Source organism: Eleutherodactylus coqui, chromosome 1 (genome assembly GCF_035609145.1).
Source record: "Eleutherodactylus coqui strain aEleCoq1 chromosome 1, aEleCoq1.hap1, whole genome shotgun sequence".
Taxonomy (NCBI): domain Eukaryota; kingdom Metazoa; phylum Chordata; class Amphibia; order Anura; family Eleutherodactylidae; genus Eleutherodactylus; species Eleutherodactylus coqui.
This window is the reverse complement of record NC_089837.1, coordinates 503,774,619-503,795,295: the sequence shown is the minus strand read 5'-3', so window position 1 is coordinate 503,795,295 and position 20,677 is coordinate 503,774,619. Positions and strand designations below refer to the sequence as shown.

General features: G+C 48.9%; 1 protein-coding gene across 1 annotated transcript in view; it reads right to left on the bottom strand.

Annotated features, from left to right (window-relative positions):
* The window catches only part of LOC136614110 (leucine-rich colipase-like protein 1), a 61,499-nt gene that overhangs the window by 24,646 nt on the left and 16,176 nt on the right, over window positions 1-20,677 (bottom strand). The window contains exon 3 of the mRNA XM_066594099.1: window positions 12,654-12,776. Within this exon, the coding sequence (XP_066450196.1) occupies window positions 12,654-12,776 (123 nt within the window). The remainder of the gene's footprint in view (window positions 1-12,653; window positions 12,777-20,677) is intronic.

The window sequence follows — 20,677 nt, the reverse complement described above, 5'->3', positions numbered from 1 at the left end:
GTAAGGGGGAAAAGCGTACGCCAAGTCCCAAACCCAGGGGTGAGAGAGAGCGTCCGTGCCCAAGGCCTGTTTCTCCGCGCCTCGGGAAAAGAAAAGCCGGCACTTGGTATTTGCACTTGACGCAAATAGGTCTATTTCCGGTACCCCCCATTTCGTCACAAGCAGGCTGAACACCTCGGGATGGAGTTCCCACTCTCCTGGGTCCACTTTCTTCCTGCTTAGAAAGTGCGCGGGTGAATTCTCGGCTCCTTTTATGTGAAAGGCCGACAGTGACTTGGTTGTGAGTTCCGCCCACTGAAGGATCCTTCCCGCCAACTGCTGCAGTAGAGGATTCCTGGTGGTACCCTGGTGGCAAATGAGTGACGCTGTTGTCATATTATCTGAAAAGATCCTCACATGCTTCATCCCTAAGAGCGATTGCAGGCTACATAGGGATTTCCACACCGCATTAAGTTCTCTAAAATTAGACGAACCAGATCTCTCGATTGTCTGGTCGAGTGAGGACTGTAACTTGTCCCAATTCTGAAGGATTAGTGACTGGAGACCGCGACTATGGAACTGAGCCCAGGGAACTACGCCAATACACGAAGTCATTAGCCCCAGGATCCGCATTGCGTCTCTTACTGTTACTCTAGATTTTTTATAGAGAGTGGAGCATTCCTCTAAAATATGCTGTTTCCTTAGAGGAGGAAGGGATGAATTTTGGAGACTGGAATCCAGAATGACTCCCAGGAATTTTTTCCTGGTTTCTGGTTCCATGTTGGATTTTAGATCATTAATAATCCAACCCAGGTCCTTAAACAGTTGAAGTGTGGAACCCAAGTGTGACCTCAGAATAGTCGGGGAATCTGCCACCAACAGGAAGTCGTCCAAGTAGGGGACAATAATAGTCCCACGATTGCGCAAAAAGGCAACCATTTCTATCACCACCTTGGAAAAAATTTGCGGAGCGGAGGAAATTCCAAATGGGAGGCAAATAAACTGAAAGTGACAGATTTCCCCTTCCATTCTCAGCGCAAACCTCAGGAACTTTTGCGCGTTGGTGTAAATAGGGATGTGAAAGTAAGCATCCTTTAGGTCAATTGTAGCCATTACATTATCCCTGGCAATTAGGGGAGTTGCAGTTCTGCAGTCTCCATTTTAAATTTTCTATACTCAATGAATTTATTCAATTCTTTGAGGTTAATTATTGTGCGGTGGGAGCCATCTGGCTTGGGAACCAGAAAAAGGGGGGAATAAAATCCCTTCCCCTGTTCCTTTTTGGGGACGGGGATAACCGCGCCGAGATCCAGCAGGTTCTGTACACCTCTCAACAGAGCCTGCTCTAGGGCTGGAGACTAGATTGGGGTTACAATAAATCTGTCAGGGGGGCGAGATTCTAGTTCTTGTACCCCTCCGCCACCAGGTGTAGCACCCACTCGTTAGTCGTTATATTATGCCAACTAGTGGCAAAACGAGCCAGTCTACCGCCCACCGGGCACGAAGATGCGGGCTGAGGGATGATAATAAGAGTCTTACCCCTTCCACCCTTCGGATAAGACCATCTTCCGGTCTTCCCTTTCCCAGCGTATGTAGACGAGGGACGTGGAGTGAAGGGTCTTTTGGGCGGTCTGATGGCTGGCAGTCCCTGGTTCTTGTCCCAGGTCCGGTCCAAAAATGCGTGCACCCCGAAAGGGTAGGGCACACAGCTTGTTTTTGGATGTTAAGTCCCCCGACCACTCCTTTACCCAGACTGCCCTTCTGGCGGTGTTGGATAGGGCTGCCGTGCGAGCTCCGAAGCGGACCGTTTCCATAGAGGCATCCGCCAGAAACCCCGTTGCGATCTGTAGCAGAGGGATGCCGCTCGCCAACTCTTCCCTGGAGGCTTTTTGGTCGATTACGGACACAAGCTGATCCAGCCAGACTGCCATGGAGCGAGCTACCGAAGTGGCCGCGATATTGGATTTTATAATAAGGCTGGACGTGGACCAGGCCTTGCGCATGGTCATGTCCACTTTATTATCCAAGGAGTCCTTTAAGTGGGACGTATCTTCAAATGGTAATCCAGACTTCCTGGACACCATAGCGATAGCCGCATCTACTTTCGGCATTTCGTCCAGAAACGCCACCTCGTCTCCCGCAAATAAAAGGCGCTCCTTGAACTCCCTAGGGATTAGCGGAGTCTGATCCACACAATCCCACTCGTTCAGGATTAGTTGTTTAAGTGTGGCATTTACAGGAAACGAAGATTTCCGTTGTGGAAGCAATCCCGCAAACATATTCGTTTTGTGCTGTGCGGGGTTGCTGCACATCTTCCTCCACCTGCATGGTTCTACGTACAGCTTTTAAAAGTTGATCCATGTCAGCGGTGGAAAAAAGGTACTTTTTCTCCTCCTGCAACACTTCCCCAAGATTACCAAACTCCAAATCTTCCGCCATGTCAGAGTCGGACTCTGACACAGCCGGAGCAGACCTTCGTGTAACCCCTGAGGGCCCAGGTTGGAGGTCCGAGAGGGAGGACTGAACTTCTTCCCGGACGACCGACTGAATTTCGGACATGAGGGAAGATTTTTCCTCCTGCAGAACTTTTGCAGAACAAACGGCACATAATGTTTTGGTGTAGAAGTCGTCGAGTTTGGCCAAGCACACTGGACACTTTTTACTCCTCCTCCTAGCCTCCCTAGGTTTTTGAGTATCCCTGTCCTGAAATGACATGGGAGAACTCTGTTAGTAAGGAAGTGTATGTAGTGCAGGTGTCTGTAGGTTGGCCCACTGGACCACTTACAGTTTGGAGATTCTCTGGGTCCTCTCTGGCCGACATCCTGCGCTTGCTTGTGGGATCAACTCCTGTACTTAGGATCGATTCCCGGCGTAAAGAAACACCAGCTGCTTCCCTGGTGTGGAGGAGCTTTAAAAATTTGAATCCGGCGCCAGCCGCGCTAAGCCACGCCCATTTTCACGCTAGGCCACGCCCCCTTGCGAAGCGTCTGACGTCACCGCGTCACTCCCGGAGCTCCGCTGAGGCCACGCCCCCTTGAGGAACCTCGCTCGGCCCTGGACCCAGAGATGGCGGCCGCCGCCGAAATGACGGCCGCAGTGGTGCCGGAAAGCCCGTACTTGGACCCAGGCCCACGCAGTCCCCGGTAAGCTCCCAGATGAGGTACTTCCCACTGGGGTGCCGGGGCCTGCCAGGAGAGATGCCGCCGCTCACCGGTAAGCCCTGGAACCTCCGGCATGGGACAGCATCGCTGGAGCTCTGCCGCTGCTGTCCTGAAGGGACAGGAAAAACACTGGTGTTTGGTGGAGGGGAGGTTTCTTTTATGCTCTGCCTTTTCCTGTCCCATCAGGTCAGCAGGTGAGCAACCTCCAAGCGTATGCTGTCATGATGACGAAGGGAAAGCGAGTGTTCTAAGTTGACCGAAAAGGGGAAGGGATTGTTGGAAGACCAACATGAATTTGAATGCAAGAAAAATGCAGTAGAGAAGCTGCTTCAAGAGCTACAAGTAAAAGTTACTGAAAGTGACCAAGTGCAGATAGAGCTGTCTGAGAAGGTGAATAGACTGCAGGTGGAGTTGAAAGCTCAGACTGAGAAGTCTCAGAGGCTGGTGCAAGAGGAGACTCAGCAGAGGCTTGGTCTTAGTGCACGCCTGAAGACTATGCAAGATAAGAGAGATGTGTTCCTCAAGCAGTAAGAGAAAGATGCAGAAACTAAGAGGAATCTGTCACAACAGATTGCATCACTTCAGGCGCAGGTGTCAGTTCTGGAAAAGAAACTGGATGAGAACCCTGCATGCTGGGTCACGGTTGAAGAGCAAGACAGTGAAATCCTAGAAGAAGTGAAAGTGATAAATCAGTTGTTTTTTCTTCAAACTGATATCTATGATGAAATTGAAACATTTACAGTGAGTCTTCAGCAGGAAGTAGAAGACATTAGTGTGGAGCTTGGTTATCAATGGCAGATGGTGTCCAACTGGAAAGTCATTGAGAAAGTGAGAGCTGAGCTACAGATGGAGGGTGAGCAATCCTCTGAATTACAAGAGGCCAACGAGAAGGCAGAAGGTGAAACTGCTGAAGCAGAGCAGGCCACTAAGGTAGCAGAGACTGGGGAAAAGGCCTATATGGACTGTTTATGATTTGTGATGTGCTGCGAATAAAGGCTGGCAGGAGCCAGATTTAAAGAAATTTCAGACGGCTGGAGCCTATTTTCGTGTGAGGTGTGCCACTTCCTAACCGTGTGGACGCCGATTCAGACGCGAGTCAACCACGACTTGTTACAATACGCTTCTATATAGGTTTGGCAATTGGAGAGCTTTCTTGGGTTAGAATGTATGCAGTTTTCCGAACGTACATACCTCCTTGCCCCACCCCTCTTTTCTACTTCCCTGCTCCTTATGTTGTTTGATATGTTTATGTTAAGGTATGGAAAACGAGGAAAATGTGATGTTTAGGCCTACAACTCTATGACAATGTAAAACTGTTACTATGCTACGCTACCCAACAACATACCAAAGATTTATTGAAATTAAATAAGGTATAATTGCACTTAGTTGGATGCTGTAGATGCCCAATATCAAAGAGATTCTTACTGTTTAGTAGGGGAACAATGGAAGCAGGTTGGTCTGTAATTTGAGTAGTGGATGATGTGTCCACTAAGGGCCATAGAGTTTTATTGAAGTCACCCAATAGTCCTAATGGACCAACTTTAACCTGGTCTATAGTTTTTAATGATAGTATGCTGCTTAGAATTAGGGGCATGTATTGAGGCTAGAGTGTACTTAGTCCCGGTAATAGAGCATATCAGTATAGCGTAACGCCGATTGATATCCAAGATCACTTAATGGACAGAAAATACAATTGTATCCTTGATAGCTATGGACACTCCACGTTCACTATGTATTGCAGAAGAGGAAAAACATGGGGAAACCACTTGTGTGTTAGCTTAAATACATCTTTTTTGTTTAATGTGTTTCCTGATGGCATAGTATGTCTGTATCAGTTATGCAGCCTCTCTCCACACCATTAATCGCTTAAAGATCCAATTGTGCAAACAACGTTCAGAAAGCCCCTTCAGGTAAGGTTGGGACATCAAAAACCGATATATCGAAATATCACTAATGCTTTGGCGATACTTTTCATCGATATTGGTATGTCCGATATATCGGTAACATCGATCGTTTATGGCGATATCAATTTTTGTAAAGAAGAAACATGTCTTGTGGTCCGGTGACCATGCTTTCTTTCTTTACATTCTGCCCCCTTTGTGTTGGCACAGGATGTAGTTTTGCTGTCGGCACTAATGAACTTCTAAACAAGTTCTAGAAACTTCTGGAAAGTGTGAGGTGACTCTGTCACCAATAAGGCTTGCTCCAGGCAAAACGACTCAGAATAGTGGGGTCTTCGGCCCCTTTTCCACAAGCGTTTGTTCATTGCGTTAGACGCAGGCTCTGAACGCTTGCGTCTAACTCGATGGCTGTGGGCAAAGCTTTCTAAATGAAAGCATTTCCACATGCAGATGGAGGGCTGCGCTGAACGTGCAAAGGTTGCGTCCAGAAAAGGAGACGCGACATGTCGTGCGCTCAGCGTCTAACGCCAACGCAGTGCCCATAGAAAAGATAGGAGGCCCGTCTAGCGCAATCACAATTGCATTCGGGGCACTGCCTTTGCCTTACCAGGCCCTGCATTGCTTGCAAGTTGCCATGGAGACCGTTGGTCCCTCAGCGGCAACTTGAAAAAATGCAGGGCATGCAGCCCCACAAACACACAAAGATCATGCTCACATCCCGTCAGGTCCAGCGGCCAGCTTCTGGCTTCCTTGTCGCTGGCAGGACCTGGTTTCAGTGTGTTTACCGCCATCATCTTTCTGCACTCCCGGTCAAGCTGGTGAAATTCTGTCTCCTCGAAGGAGCATTGTGAAGGGAGAGCATGCGAGCAAATTAATATTACTTGGCTCATTAGATAACGATTATTGGGGCCAATGATAAAAAACCTCTTTTCATATTCCTAATTTTAATTCTATGTTTCATCTGTAATAGAGATGAGCGAGCACCAAAATGCTCGGGTGCTCGTTACTCGGGACGAACTTTTCGCGATGCTCGAGGGTTCGTTTCGAGTAACGAACCCCATTGAAGTCAATGGGCGACTCGAGCATTTTTGTATTTCGCCGATGCTCGCTAAGGTTTCCTTGTGTGAAAATCTGGGCAATTCAAGAAAGTGATGGGAACGACACAGCAACGGATAGGGCAGGCGAGGGGCTACATGTTGCGCTGCATCTCAAGTTCACAGGTCCCACTATTAAGCCACAATAGCGGCAAGAGTGGGCCCCCCCCTCCCAAAAACTTTTACTTCTGAAAAGCCCTCATTAGCATGGCATACCTTTGCTAAGCACCACACTACCTCCAACAAAGCACAATCACTGCCTGCATGACACTCCGCTGCCACTTCTCCTGGGTTACATGCTGCCCAACCGCCCCCCTCCCCCCCACAGCGCACACCAAAGTGTCCCTGCGCAGCCTTCAGCTGCCCTAATGCCTCACCACCCTCATGTCTATTTAGAATTGCGTCTGCCATGACGAGGGACCGCAGGCACACACTGCAGAGGTTGGCACGGCTAGGCAGCGACCCTCTTTAAAAGGGGCGGGGCGATAACCCACAATGCTGTACAGAAGCAATGAGAAATAGAATCCTGTGCCACCGCCATCAGGAGCTGCACACGTGGGCATAGCAATGGGGAACCTATGTGCCACACACTATTCATTCTGTCAAGGTGTCTCTGCATGCCCCAGTCAGACCGGGTTTTTTAATTCATAGACACAGGCAGGTACAACTCCCTATTGTGAAGTCCCTGTCGACCGACAGCATGGGTGGCTCCCTGGAACCCACCGGCGATACACAAAAATATCCCATTGCATTGCCCAACACAGCTGAGGTAGTAATGTCGTGCTAAATGCAGGTGGGCTTCGGCCCACACTGCATGCCCCAGTCTGACTGGGGTTCTTTACAAGTGGAAACAGATGCATTTATAATTCCCTGTGGACCCACAGCATGGGTGGGTGCCAGGAAGCCACCGGTGGTACATAGAAATATCCCATTGCATTGCCCAACACAGCTGAGGTACTAATGTCATGCTTAATGCAGGTGGGCTTCGGCCCACACTGCATGCCCCAGTCAGACTGGTAATATGTACCTTAACAGTAACCGCGTTGGTGGTAATGTGTTGGTGACTGCGGACCTAGTAGTGCGGTTTTATTTTGTTGGTTTTCGGAATGTGGCCAGGATTTAGTGGGCTGTGGCGGGGGATGTTTTTGAGGCACTACGTGTCCTCTCCACGTGTCCGTGGTTATATGCACCTTAACAGTAACAGCGTTGGTGGGAAATGGCCTCGCCGCCATCATGTCTTTGGGAAGCCTCTGTTTCCACACCCCAGAGACATACCATTAGCAGCGGTATAGGCAGAGCCCATAATTAGTAACATTTCAGCCGTAGCATTAGGACAGGCCCCACTAACATATCACTAGCAGCATTATAGGGGGAGCACAGTATGCGTTCCATTTCAGTAATAGTAGCACTCAAGACAGGCCCCAGTAACAATTCCGAAGCAGCAGTATAGTGGGAGCGCAGTCTTCGTTCCATTTCAGTACCTGCAGTATAGACAAGGCACAAGTTACATTTATGTAGCTAAAGTGTAGGCCAACCCCATACACCTTTCTGTACCATGAGTGCAGGCGAAGAACATAGAAATTGCTATGATTACACTGTAGGCGAAGGGCGACAAAAATTGCTGTATCAACAGTACTAATGTACATCCAAAAAATTGGCCATGGCCAATCAAGAGGGCAGGTGAAACCTATTAATCGCTTTGGTTAATGTGGCTTAAGTGGTAACTAGGCCTGGAGGCAGCCCAGTTTAACGAAAAATTGGTTCAAGTTAAAGTTATAACGCTTTTAAGAGCATTGAAACGTATAAAAATTGTTTAGAAAAATTATATGAGTGAGCCTTGTGGCCCTAAGAAAAATTGCCCGTTCGGCGTGATTACGTGAGGTTTCAGGAGGAGGAGCAGGAGGAGGAGCAGGAGGAATATTAGACACAGATTGATGAAGCAGAAATGTCCCCGTTTTGGATGGTGAGAGAGAACGTAGCTTCCATCCGCGGGTGCAGCCTACGTATTGCTTAGGTATCGCTGCTGTCCGCTGGTGGAGAATCTGGGGAAATCCAGGCTTTGTTCATCTTGATGAGTGTAAGCCTGTCGGCACTGTCGGTTGACAGGTGGGTACGCTTATCCGTGATGATTCCCCCAGCCACACTAAACACACTCTCTGACAAGACGCTAGCCGCAGGACAAGCAAGCACCTCCAGGGCATACAGCGCGAGTTCAGGCCACGTGTCCAGCTTCGACACCCAGTAGTTGTAGGTGGCAGAGGCGTCACGGAGGACGGTTGTGCGATTGGCTACGTACTCCCTCACCATCCTTTTACAGTGCTCCCACCGACTCAGCCTTGACTGGGGAGCGGTGACACAGTCTTGCTGGGGAGCCATAAAGCTGGCAAAGGCCTTGGAGAATGTTCCCCTGCCTGCGCTGTACATGCTGCATGATCTCTGCGCCTCCCCTGCTACCTGGCCCTCGGAACTGCGCCTTCTGCTACTAGCGCTGTCGGCTGGGAATTTTACCATCAGTTTGTCCACCAGCGCCCTGTGGTATAGCATCATTCTCGAACCCCTTTCCTCTTTGGGAATGAGAGTGCAAAGGCTCTCCTTATACCGTGGGTCGAGCAGTGTGTACACCCAGTAATCCGTAGTGGCCAGAATGCGTGTAACGCGAGGGTCACGAGAAAGGCATCCTAACATGAAGTCAGCCATGTGTGCCAGGGTACCTGTACGCAACACATGGCTGTCTTCACTAGGAAGATCACTTTCAGGATCCTCCTCCTCCTCCTCTTCCTCCTCCTCAGGCCATACACGCTGAAAGGATAACAGGCAAGCAGCATGGGTACCGTCATCAGTGGGCCAAGCTGTCTCTTCCCCCTCCTCCTCATGCTGCTCCTCCTCCTCCTCCTCCTGAACGCGCTGAGATATAGACAGGAGGGTGCTCTGACTATCCAGCGACATACTGTCTTCCCCCGGCTCTGTTTCCGAGCGCAAAGCGTCTGCCTTTATGCTTTGCAGGGAACTTCTCAAGATGCATAGCAGAGGAATGGTGACGCTAATGATTGCAGCATCGCCGCTCACCACCTGGGTAGACTCCTCAAATTTTCCAAGGACCTGGCAGATGGCTGCCAACCAGGGCCACTCTTCTGTAAATAATTGAGGAGGCTGACTCACACTGCGCCGCGCAAGTTGGAGTTGGTATTCCACTATAGCTCTACGCTGCTCATAGAGCCTGGCCAACATGTGGAGCGTAGAGTTCCACCGTGTGGGCACGTCGCACAGCAGCCGGTGCACTGGCAGATTAAACCAATGTTGCAGGGTGGCAGCGTGCGTGTGGGATTTGCGGAAATGTGCACAGAGCTGGCGCACCTTTCCGAGCAGGTATGACAAGTGGGGGTAGCTTTTCAGAAAGCGCTGAACCACCAAATTAAAGACATGGGCCAGGCATGGCACGTAGCATTAGGACAGAGCCGCCACCAGCTTACGGCCGTTGTCACACACGACCATGCCCGGTTGGAGGCTCAGCGGCGCAAGCCAGCGGTCGGTCTGCTCTGTCAGACCCTGCAGCAGTTCGTGGGCCGTGTGCCTCTTCTCTCCTAAGCTGAGTAGTTTCAGCACGGCCTGCTGACGCTTGCCCACCGCTGTGCTGCCACGCCGCGTGACACCGACTGCTGGCGACGTGCTGCTGCTGACACATCTTGATTGCGAGACAGAGGTTGCGTAGGAGGAGGAGGAGGGTGGTTTAGTGGAGGAAGCATACACCCCCGCAGATACCACCACCGAGCTGGGGCACGCAATTCGGGGGGTGGGTAGGACGTGAGCGGTCCCAGGCTCTGACTCTATCCCAGCCTCCACTAAATTCACCCAATGTGCCGTCAGGGAGATATAGTGGCCTTCCCCACCTGTGCTTGTCCACGTGTCTGTTGTTAAGTGGACCTTGGCAGTAACCGCGTTGGTGAGGGCACGTACAATGTTGCGAAAGACGTGGTCGTGCAGGCCTGGGACGGCACATCGGGAAAAGTAGTGGCGACTGGGAACCGAGTAGCACGGGGCAGCCGCCGCCATCATGCTTTTGAAAGCCTCTGTTTCCACAAGCCTATACGGCAGCATCTCTAGGCTGATCAATTTTGCAATGTGCACGTTTAATGCTTGAGCGTGCGGGTGCGTGGCGGCGTACTTGCGCTTGCGCTCAAACAGTGGCGCTAGCGACGTCCGGACGCTACGCTGAGAGACATTGCTGGATGGGGCCGAGGACAGCGGAGGTCAGGGTGTGGGTGCAGGCCAGGAGACGGTAGTGCCTGTGTCCTCAGAGGGGGGTTGGATCTCAGTGGCAGGTTGGGGCACAGGGGGAGAGGCAGTGGTGCAAACCGGAGGCGGTGAACGGGCATCGTCCCACCTTGTGGGGTGCTTGGCCATCATATGCCTGCGCATGCTGTTGGTGGTGCCTCCCCAGCTGATCTTGGCGCGACAAAGGTTGCACACCACTGTTCGTCGGTCGTCAGGCGTCTCTGTGAAAAACTGCCACACCATAGAGCACCTTGACCTGTGCAGGGTGGCATGGCGCGAGGGGGCGCTTTGGGAAACAGTTGGTGGATTATTCGGTCAGGCCCTGCCTCTACCCCTGGCCACCGCACTGGCTCGGCCTGTGCCCACACCCTGACTTGGGCCTCTGCGTCCTCGCCCGCGTCCACGTCCTATAGGCCTACCCCTACCCCTCAGCATGGTGTATTACCAGTGATTTGATTTCCCAGGCAGGAAAGAAAGTGGCGCAAGCCTGCAGCCAAAATAGAATTTTTTCCCGTGTTTTTCAAAGGCCAAGCCACACTGCGTGTATTCAATGAATACTACTAAGTTTAATAACTGTGTTGTGGCCCTGCAAATGTGTCAGAGAACTGCAGTGATGCAAAGTTATTCGCTCCAGCAGATCAGGGATTTCCCATGCAGGAAAGAAATTGGTGCAAGCCTGCAGTAAAACGTAGCTGGCTGCGTCTGATTTTTTTTAATGTTCTGCACGCAGCACACACGTACCCAGAGCCCTGAGGACTGTCAGAGGCAGGCCAAATAGAATTTTTTCCCTTGTTTTTCCAAGGAAAACCCACACTGCGTGTATTCAATGAATAATGTATGTCTTCTGGCCCTGCCTACACAATTCTATCCCTGTAGTATTAATGCCGGGTGCAATGGTCTGCACAGCCGGTTTTGAGAAAAAAAAAATAAAATGCAACACTGCTAACAGCAGCCTGGACAGTACTGCACACGGATAGATGTGGCCCTAGAAAGGACCGTTGGGGTTCTTGAAGCCTACACTCACTGCTAACACTCTCCCTGCCTAACCACCACTTCTGTCCCTATTGCAGGGCGCAATGCTCTGCAGATCCAATTTTGAAAAAGAAAAAAAATACAGTGCTAACACAGTACTGCACACTATTAGATGTGGCCCTGAGAAGGACCGTTGGGGTTCTTGAAGCCTACACTAACTCCTAACGCTCTCCCTACAGCAGCTCCAACACGATACCACTTTCCCTCAGCTAACTCACAAGGCATCTGAGGCGAGCCGCGGGAGGGGCCGACTTTTATACTCCGGTGACATCTGATCGCCCCAGCCACTCACAGCAGGGGGGTGGTATAGGGCTTGAACGTCACAGGGGGAAGTTGTAATGCCTTCCCTGTCTTTCAATTGGCCAAAAAAGCGCGCTAACGTCTCAGAGAGGAAACTGAAAGTAACCGGAACACCGCGTGGTACTCGTTACGAGTAACGAGCATCCCGAACACCCTAATATTCGCACGGATATCAAGCTCGGACGAGTACATTCGCTCATCTCTACTGGCTAACACTAAGGCTTATTGCTTGTACAGATGAAACACGCGGTTATATAATGTTTTATCTGTGATAGCCGTGTGCCCAAAAACTGCATTGAAAATGCAGCAAAAAAAGCGTCATACACTATTGTTATGTGTACAAGTACCCGGAGTGTGTACTTATTCATACACTTCCAGGAGGAGTAATGGAGGAACATCATCATATACGATCCTCAGGATTATTATTTTATGGCCAATACAAATAGTTACTTAGATCTGTCTGCAGACGGACGGACGGCTCTCGGGTCTCCTTCTCATGGCAGAATGTTGCCACTGAATTGAGCACAGATTCCACACCCGATTTTGCGGTGAAATGCGCCATTTTAGTGTTCTATCGCTGCTCCCCAGATCTGTGCTGTAGCTCATATAGTAGATTTTTCTTCATGCAGATCTTCAAATCCGTAATGCGGCAAAAATAATTGCCCTGACAATTACCGCAGAGACGAGATCTGCTGGCGAACACGGATTTGTCCCGCCGCCAGGAGATAAATCCATCTGTATGCAAAAAGATCACAGAACCCCAAAGCTCAGCCGCAATATTCCACCGAGGGTTAAACAGTCAGATCTACGTGGATAAATCTGACCCGGATCTGACGGATTATAGACCGTGCGAATGAGACCTTGTACTGTATGCGGAGGAGAAACCAGGACAGCAGCGGCACGCAGGTACTCACCGGGCCGATGCATTTCGTATTCGGTCCTCTTTTTGGTATGCATTTGGCTATGGAATCCTGAATCCGAATTCCACAACACCCGCTGTCACATTCACTGCTGTTAGAACATTCATCTTCGATTTCCTTAATGTAAAAGAGGAAATAAATAATTAGTGAATTTGTTTCTAAGGCGTCACATTTACATCACAGGAGGAAGTAAAGACTGTTACAGACTTGCCAACTCTCCAGTAACATCCGGGAGACTCCCAGGCAGAAGGGAGACCTGATTACCGGAATAGTTGTCAAATCTGCCGTACGTCACTGAAGTCTCTCGGAAGGGACCCTATACAAAAATATTCCTCTCCCCCGGGCCCATGGATGTATGGCAGGCAGCCAGGGACATGCTGATGCCCTGCTGACCTTGTTTGCACATAAATCCTGCCCTCCCTTTGGAGATCAGTGGCGCCCCTGCAGGCAGATCCCATAGAAACACCAGTACATCATGATGAGTGAGGCAGAGGCCCTCAGGAGGCAGAGCTATGTGCCAGGAGGTGCAGTAGAAGTGTGCCTTTTTTATTCCATGTTTGGGCATAAACATCTCAGTAAGTGAAGGCATCAGCTGATCCCCCGGCTGGAGTATCATCTCCATGACAGATAAGGGGGGGGGGGGGGATTCTTGTCATCCAGTAGTTATTTCTGTAGGGAGCAGTAGGGATTCCTATAATGGAAGTGTATAATCACTGCCACCAGGATCTTTGTGTGGATTTCATTCCTTTACAGTGAATTATCTGTAAATAGACGCAGCGTGAGGCCGGAGGTTCAGGGTCCGAGAATGTCCTGTCTGGCGCTACACCTCCCGCCGCACGCGGTTTTACCTCAAATTGTATCAGTTGTTCAATGCAGTTTGTCGGTGAGGCTCGTACAGATAAAACACAAGGCGGTAAAGGTTACCTGTGGAACCCGTGCGTCCCAAAACATGATTAGCGGTAAAGAGCGGCGCACTACTGCTATGTGTACCAGCACCAAGGAGGTATTTATCATACAGTTCCAGGAGAAGTAAAGGAGGAACAGCTGTAGGGTTATAAGATAAGACGCTCCTGGATTTACAGTCTATGGACAATTTAACTAGTTGTTAAACAGACAGTCAGGAGGCGGATCATTCAGATGTTTCCTTGTGCAAATTTTCAAGTCTGCACTGCGGGAAAGATAATTGACCCGTCATTTCTTGGTGATGAAACCACGTCAGGCGGCCGCACATGGATGTGTCCCGTAACAGAGGTTACATCCACGTGCGAATGCACACAAGAATCTGCAGCAGAATTCTAGAGCTCAGTCTCAGAGATCTTTCGTGGGTTAAATGGTCAGAGCCGCATCAGGAAAATATGGCGCTAATCTGACAGTTTCAGGTCACTCTCACACACGGCATCGCATTTTGCCGGGATAGTTTAACGTGATTTCTGAACGCACCCCACCATTGTGAGGGTGATGAGGTATGCTAAAAATTGTGAAAATGAACGGGGGCGTGGCCTAGTCTGAATGGTGAACGGTTGGGCTTCCAAGAGCTCTGTCCCTGCCTTACAAGATCTATCAGCATCCTGCCTCTGCTGGACCTGAGCCAGGCTCCCAAATCCCTGCATCTTACCCTCCAGCGTTAGGCCCAATGCCCATGGACAGAAATTCTGCAGCATTTTTTTCCACTGAAATCTCGCCATGGCACGCTGTACATAGGATGGCATTAATTTAATGCCATCCTATGCTCACTGCCCTGATTTGACCGCATGAAAATCCGTGCGGTAAACAAATGGAGGCATGTTCTGTTTCTGTGCGGGCCTCGCAGAAGCCCACACAAAAATGTCACTGATGATGTGCCGGCTCCGCTCTGCAGAGCGGAGGAGAAGATGCCGGACGAGTGAGTTTGAGGTCAATTCGAGGGCATGAGTCGCCTCCCACTGCATGAATCTCGCAGCGAGATCTGACCTGGCCGTGGGCATGAGGCCTTAGGGGAACATTTAGAGACCAAACAGACCGGAGATCCACTGCGCTCGCAAGGCCCGAACATCCCCGCAAGGGCGAGCACCGGGTGCTAACACCCGAGGAGAACCCAGCCTAAGCCTTCCTCATCAGGTGGTCCAGAGTGGGGACCAGCTAGAGGTTCCTAGATTGCTGAAGCTGCAGCCTGCTCCTAGCTCCTCGTGGCCAGGTGACACTGCCGCCAGCGGCAGCTCCATCCGACAGCTTCTGCCCTGTGGGGCCTCGGCCACCGCGGGCTCCCCATGCAGCTCACTGCATCCTCCTGGACAACCCTGTACCCCAGGAAGCTAAGACCATCATCGCCAGCCGAGCAGACACCATCTAGTGTGAGCCCCCTGCTGCAGCGGGCCCCCTGCAAAGCGGGACCGGCTTTCCTTAAGTCGCTGCATCCCCAGGAAGAGCCTGACCGTGGGGCGATCAGACACTCCCCACCCCCTCCCCGTCAGGCGGCCGCAATCTTGAGCCGGGGGACAGCGGACAGCGTCCCTCCTGTTGTACTCCCGCAGCTGCAGGGGGTAGAGAGAGGGCACAAAAAGTGAAAGGAAGTAGCAGGGGAGAGGAACTGCGGAAGGAGGGCAGTCCTCAGTGAAGTGCCCCTGGGTATACAACACCTATAGCCCAGAGGGGTGAAGCTGCCTGGCCTCCCCCTATTAGTGAGGGGAGAAATAGAAACCTGGTCTTCAGCTGGCAGGACTTTGTTGTTCTCTGCTGTCACCCAGTGGCCAACTAAGGGAACAATATCTTACAATATATTCTTGCTAGACTGAAGTGGCCTGCAAGAATAGACCCCCTTTCATCTGCAACACACACAAGCATGTACAGGAGAGGACAAATAAATCAGTGCAGGACTGCCTCCTAAAAAAGCAGTGGGATCCCCTCCTCCCTTCCTCCCCAGAAAAATAATCCAATAACCACGATGGACATATCAGGCTCCTGCCTCCGGTCATCACTCAGTAAAGCAACAAGTAAAAATCTTGTAAATAATAGAGGAACCCATGCTGTAATTGGCCTGAGCCCCTCCATCACCCCGTGGGATGAGCGCATACATGGCCTTTGGGATGACTGCCATCCTCCCTTGATCTGTGCCCTGACTCTGTCCTAGACAGCTGACTGGAATATTTCAATCCTCACTCCCCAAGCTATTCCCTCCAGGTTATGGCTTCAGAATGACAAAAACAAACAGAACAGAAAAAAATTGCTTACAATGTCAGCTCAAAGTACCCTTCCAGAACTCTTCTCAGGATCTCAGCCTATTGTTTCCACCACTATGGCTCTCTCTCCTCAAAACTCTGATTCCAAGCTAGTGAACCAGTGAAAAACACCCAAATTACAGACCTCTCCACTGCAGACTCAAAGCTCTTTAACCACGTAAAAAAAAAATGTTTCAGGGCGAGCTGCAATCAGCATTTCATGATATATCTAAGCAAATCTCTGACCTAGGCCATCGTACAAATAACCTTGAACAAAAAATGGATGAGATAATCGATGCATTGGACCAAGAGCGAGCCAAATGGTATGAACAATCAACAAGGGTTGAAGCTTTTGAGCTGAAATGTGAAGACCTCGAAAACAGGAGCAGAAGTTCAAATTTAAGGATTCGAGGCGTCCCCGAGAGCATTACTAACTTAAAAGAAGTGGCCACCAACCTCTTCTCTGCACTTCCTCCGCCGGCTGACAAGGAAACCCTCCATATGGACAGAATTCATCATTTCCTTACTAAGCCTGCCCAACTCTGACCTCCCAAGAGACATTATCTTGAAGCTCCACTACTCCGAGATGAAGGACCAAATCCCATCCTCCGCTCACAACTCACCCTCACTTCCAGGCGTTCCACCTTCAATCCAGTTGTACCCTGACATTGCTTCCTCTACCCTTGCAAAAAGAAGATCCTAAAACCCATCACCTCAGCACTATAGCAGGTGAACATAAAGTATAGATGGAACTTCCCGTTTGCACTATCTGTTCGCATTAACCTGGAAGAAGGGAAATATATGCTAGAAGAGGAAGGAATTCCCTACGATCCTGGCAGTAACCCACCGCCTAGACCTCAATGGCCAACCTGCACCTGGACGAAAGACCACGTTGAAATGAGCCAGTTCCACTGCAACGCAACCAGAACCTCTGAAACAAGATACGTATGAACAGACTTTGTTTAAATACTGAAAGGTTAAGGTTTTCTAATTCTTGGCTTACTAAATCCCGGACATAGTTAAATGGTTTACTGACCAGCTCTTCCGGTCAGCTGGTTATTTAGTTTAAATCTTACATATTTTAAGAACTTGCTAGGACAGAGAGATTTGATGCTCCTTCCCATTGAGAATTTAGATGCGCCTCACATATTTATTTGGAGGTGCACTTAGCCTGGGCTACCTTGGGTCCATAGACCTAATATTGTTTTTTTTATTAAGTTTGCTCACATATTTCATTCTGCTGAGTTACTTATGTTTGATGTTGTTTCCACACAAGTAGCGAACGACCTTCGCCTCTTCTCTGGGAAAACTAGGCTTACTCAGCTCCCAGCTTACCGCCACAATGGTCTTAATAATTTCCCATAATGTTAAAGGGTTTAATTCCCCATTAAAAAGGAGAAAGGCTTTCTTTCAGTATCTTAAATACAAGCCAGATGTCATCTGTCTACAGAAGACCCACTTATCCACCACTTCAACCCCTAAATACTTCCACTCCCAATACACACAAGCATACTCATCAGTAGCCACCAAGACGCACCAGGTTGTTTCTATCATCCTACACAACTCACTCCCCCCGACCATAAACAAAGCAGAGATAGACCCACATGGCAGAGTCATCATCTTACAAGATACCCTGTGATGGGTGATTTTAACACTGTACTCTCCCCTGCTCTGGATCGTTCCTCTTCCAATCCAGACAAATTAAGTGCATCACAGAGGTCAACACTGGCCTCCATCCTGGGGAACTTGGCTCTGGCTGATGTGTGGAGGCACGCAATTTTAAAAGAGGCTATACCTTTTCCTCAGCCCCACCTAAATCATATTCTCGTATCGACTGGACGCTTGCCTTCACTCACCTTCTGTCAGCACTAGCACAAGTGGAGCACATTCCCTGTGCGTGGCCAGAACATGACATGGTCATATCCCACTTTTTGAACCAAGGTACCCCATTTTTCCCCAGGAGATGGAGGCTCAACGAATTTCTGCTGAAAGGCCCCATATCTCTTGCAAAGATAACAAATCAGCTCATGACATATTTTGCAACAAACAATAATGGCAACTTGCAACCAGTTTGGATTTGGCTGGCCCATAAGGCTTACATGAGGGGTCAGATCTCCCAAATTGCTTCCCATAAAAAGAGAAAAAAAACAAACTCAACTTGTGCCGGAGAGACGTCTCGCTCTGCTGGAACTAGCCAACCAGCAAGAACCTAGCATATCATTAATAAAATACATTAAAGATACAAAATTAAAACTTAACCTCCTGTATACTTCCTTGGCAGAAGAAGCCCTCCACTGGACCCAAGCTACCTATTTCAGATTTGCCAATAAACCGGACAAAATTTTAGCAACGAGACTAAGGACAAAAGACAGAATTTGCACAGTTCATTCCATCAGATCTGAAAATGGCTCTTCCACCTCGAACTCAGATAAAATTTCTGAAACATTCTACAATTTCTATAGCGCCTTATATAAATACAAACCTCAAAAAACTCTACTACGTCAGATTTACTGAAAACTATCTCACTCCCGAAAATTACCTCACAACAAAACAAACAGCTTAACCATCCAATCACTGAGGAGGAGGTGGAGAAGACTATGAAAAATCTCAAATTAGGCAAAGCACCCGGTCCAGATGGATTGACAGCCCTCTACTACAAAAAATGTTGTACATTTCTATCCCATCCATTAGCACTCTTTTATAATGACATATTATCTGGAAAAGATACCCCTAAGGAACTTTTGAGGGCCCACCGGATAAAGACCCTGCCTCCCCTAAAAATTACCGTTCAATCTCATTACTAAATTGAGATTATAAAATCCTCACAAGTATATTTACCGCCTGACTTAACTGCTATCTCCCCTCTCTGATACATAGAGATCAGGTCGGATTTATCCCAGTTTGCCAGGCCCCAGACAATGTAAGAAACATACTAAATCTCATCCATGCCTCGCATCTGCAAAAAGTCCCACTGGTAGTCCTAGCTTTGGATATTGAAAAAGCTTTTGACAGTCTCTCTTGAGACTATCTTTTTGCGGTACTAAAGAAAGTTGGTATCCATGGAGCTTATGTCACAGCCTTACATGCCATATACTCTATTCCTTTTGCACAGCTGAAACTTCCCTGTTCAAAATCTCCGACAATACCCATACGAGGAGGTATATAAGAGGGATGCCCTCTGTCCCCTGCCCTCTTTGCCCTGACAATGGAAGCCCTGGTCTGTATTATTTGAAGTAACCCAAACATTTCAGGCATTGAGATAGGGAAACAAAATTATAAATTTAATCTATTTGCAAATGACATTCTTCTCACCCGTACCAAGCCCCTCACGTCACTCCCAAACTTAATGGCTACACTTGATACCTTTGCCGAAACGTCTAGCCTAGTAGTCAATATTGATAAAACAAAAGCCCTTTTAATAATCTACCCTCACACACGCAAAAACTCATAAAGCTTAACTTTGGCTTTCAGACACCCCCACACTACATTACCTATTTAGGTATCAAACTCTCTCTCTCCCTAGACTCACTATATAAATGGACCCCTGCACACACACACAATCAAAGCTGGTATGAAAAAATGGGACCAACCCACCCTCTCCTGGGTAGGAGAAATGCCATCAAAATGACAGTACCATCTTGCCTCCTCTACCTTTTCAGATGTCTCCCCATCATTGTTCCCAGCGCCAACCTAAAGGAAATGCAACAGGCAATCTTGGTATAACGAGAGACCCCACATCAAACAAAAAGTTATGCACCTCCATAAAAGTGTTGGAGGCCTATCAGTCTCTAATCTGCAAAAATACTTCTTGGCAGCCCAGTTGTCACAAATTCCCCCATGTCCTCTGGCCTAAGGGTTCCTCTATGGGTAGAAATAGAAACATCTCTTATAGCCCCAATCCACCCAACACCTATTACCACTAACATACCATCTCTTTCTCATCTGGGGGAGGTGCAGATTCAAGTTCCTGCTGATGTCAAATATTCCCCCTTGCTACCCATTATCCTCAATCAAGTGTTTGACTTAAGTTCCCAAGAAAACAGCCTCCTATAGTGGTGAAACAGAGGCCTAACTTTATTCTTCCATTTCATGGCACAGTGCAAACTCCTTACACCACAAGAACTCCTAGATAAATACTGCATCCCAGGACGTCTCTGGATGAAACTATTACAAATATACAGTTTCATTTGAACCCTAAAAAGTAACAACAACCCCGCTGTAAAGCCCACTGGCTTTGAAAGACTTTGTCTATGGTCCCCCCTTCAGTCCAGCGTGATACCCTCCCTGTACACCAATATGAACAAGCCAGCACTGGGAAGTAAGCTTACATTTATGCTACGCTGGGAAACAGATCTAAACATCTCACTCTCCATACCTTGATGGCATCACTGCTGCACCTTTATATCAAAGAGAAGCCATCAGGTAACTCTTGCTGAAACATCATTAAAAATACTTCACAGGACATATTTGATTCCATCGATAATCCGCAAGTATTCCCCAAGTACTGCACCAAATTGTTTCAGGAGCTATAACTCCCTGGGGATGCCCTCTCCCATATGGTGGACATGCCAGGGGGTGAGGTTCCTCTGGAGGCAGATGCCTAACCTTATATCCAGAGTCCTGGGCAAACCATTCCCCCTCTCTCCACCCCTTTGTCTCCTGGCTGACAAACCCATGGGGTTCAATGATCAACAGCATTACCTCTCGCAGTACACCTGTATGGCTGCTGGAATATACATTGCCTCTTAATGGCTTTTACCCACTCTTCTAGTTAACCCAATTGTTGCCAGGGTTTCAAGAATGATGCTATATGGAAAACTGTCG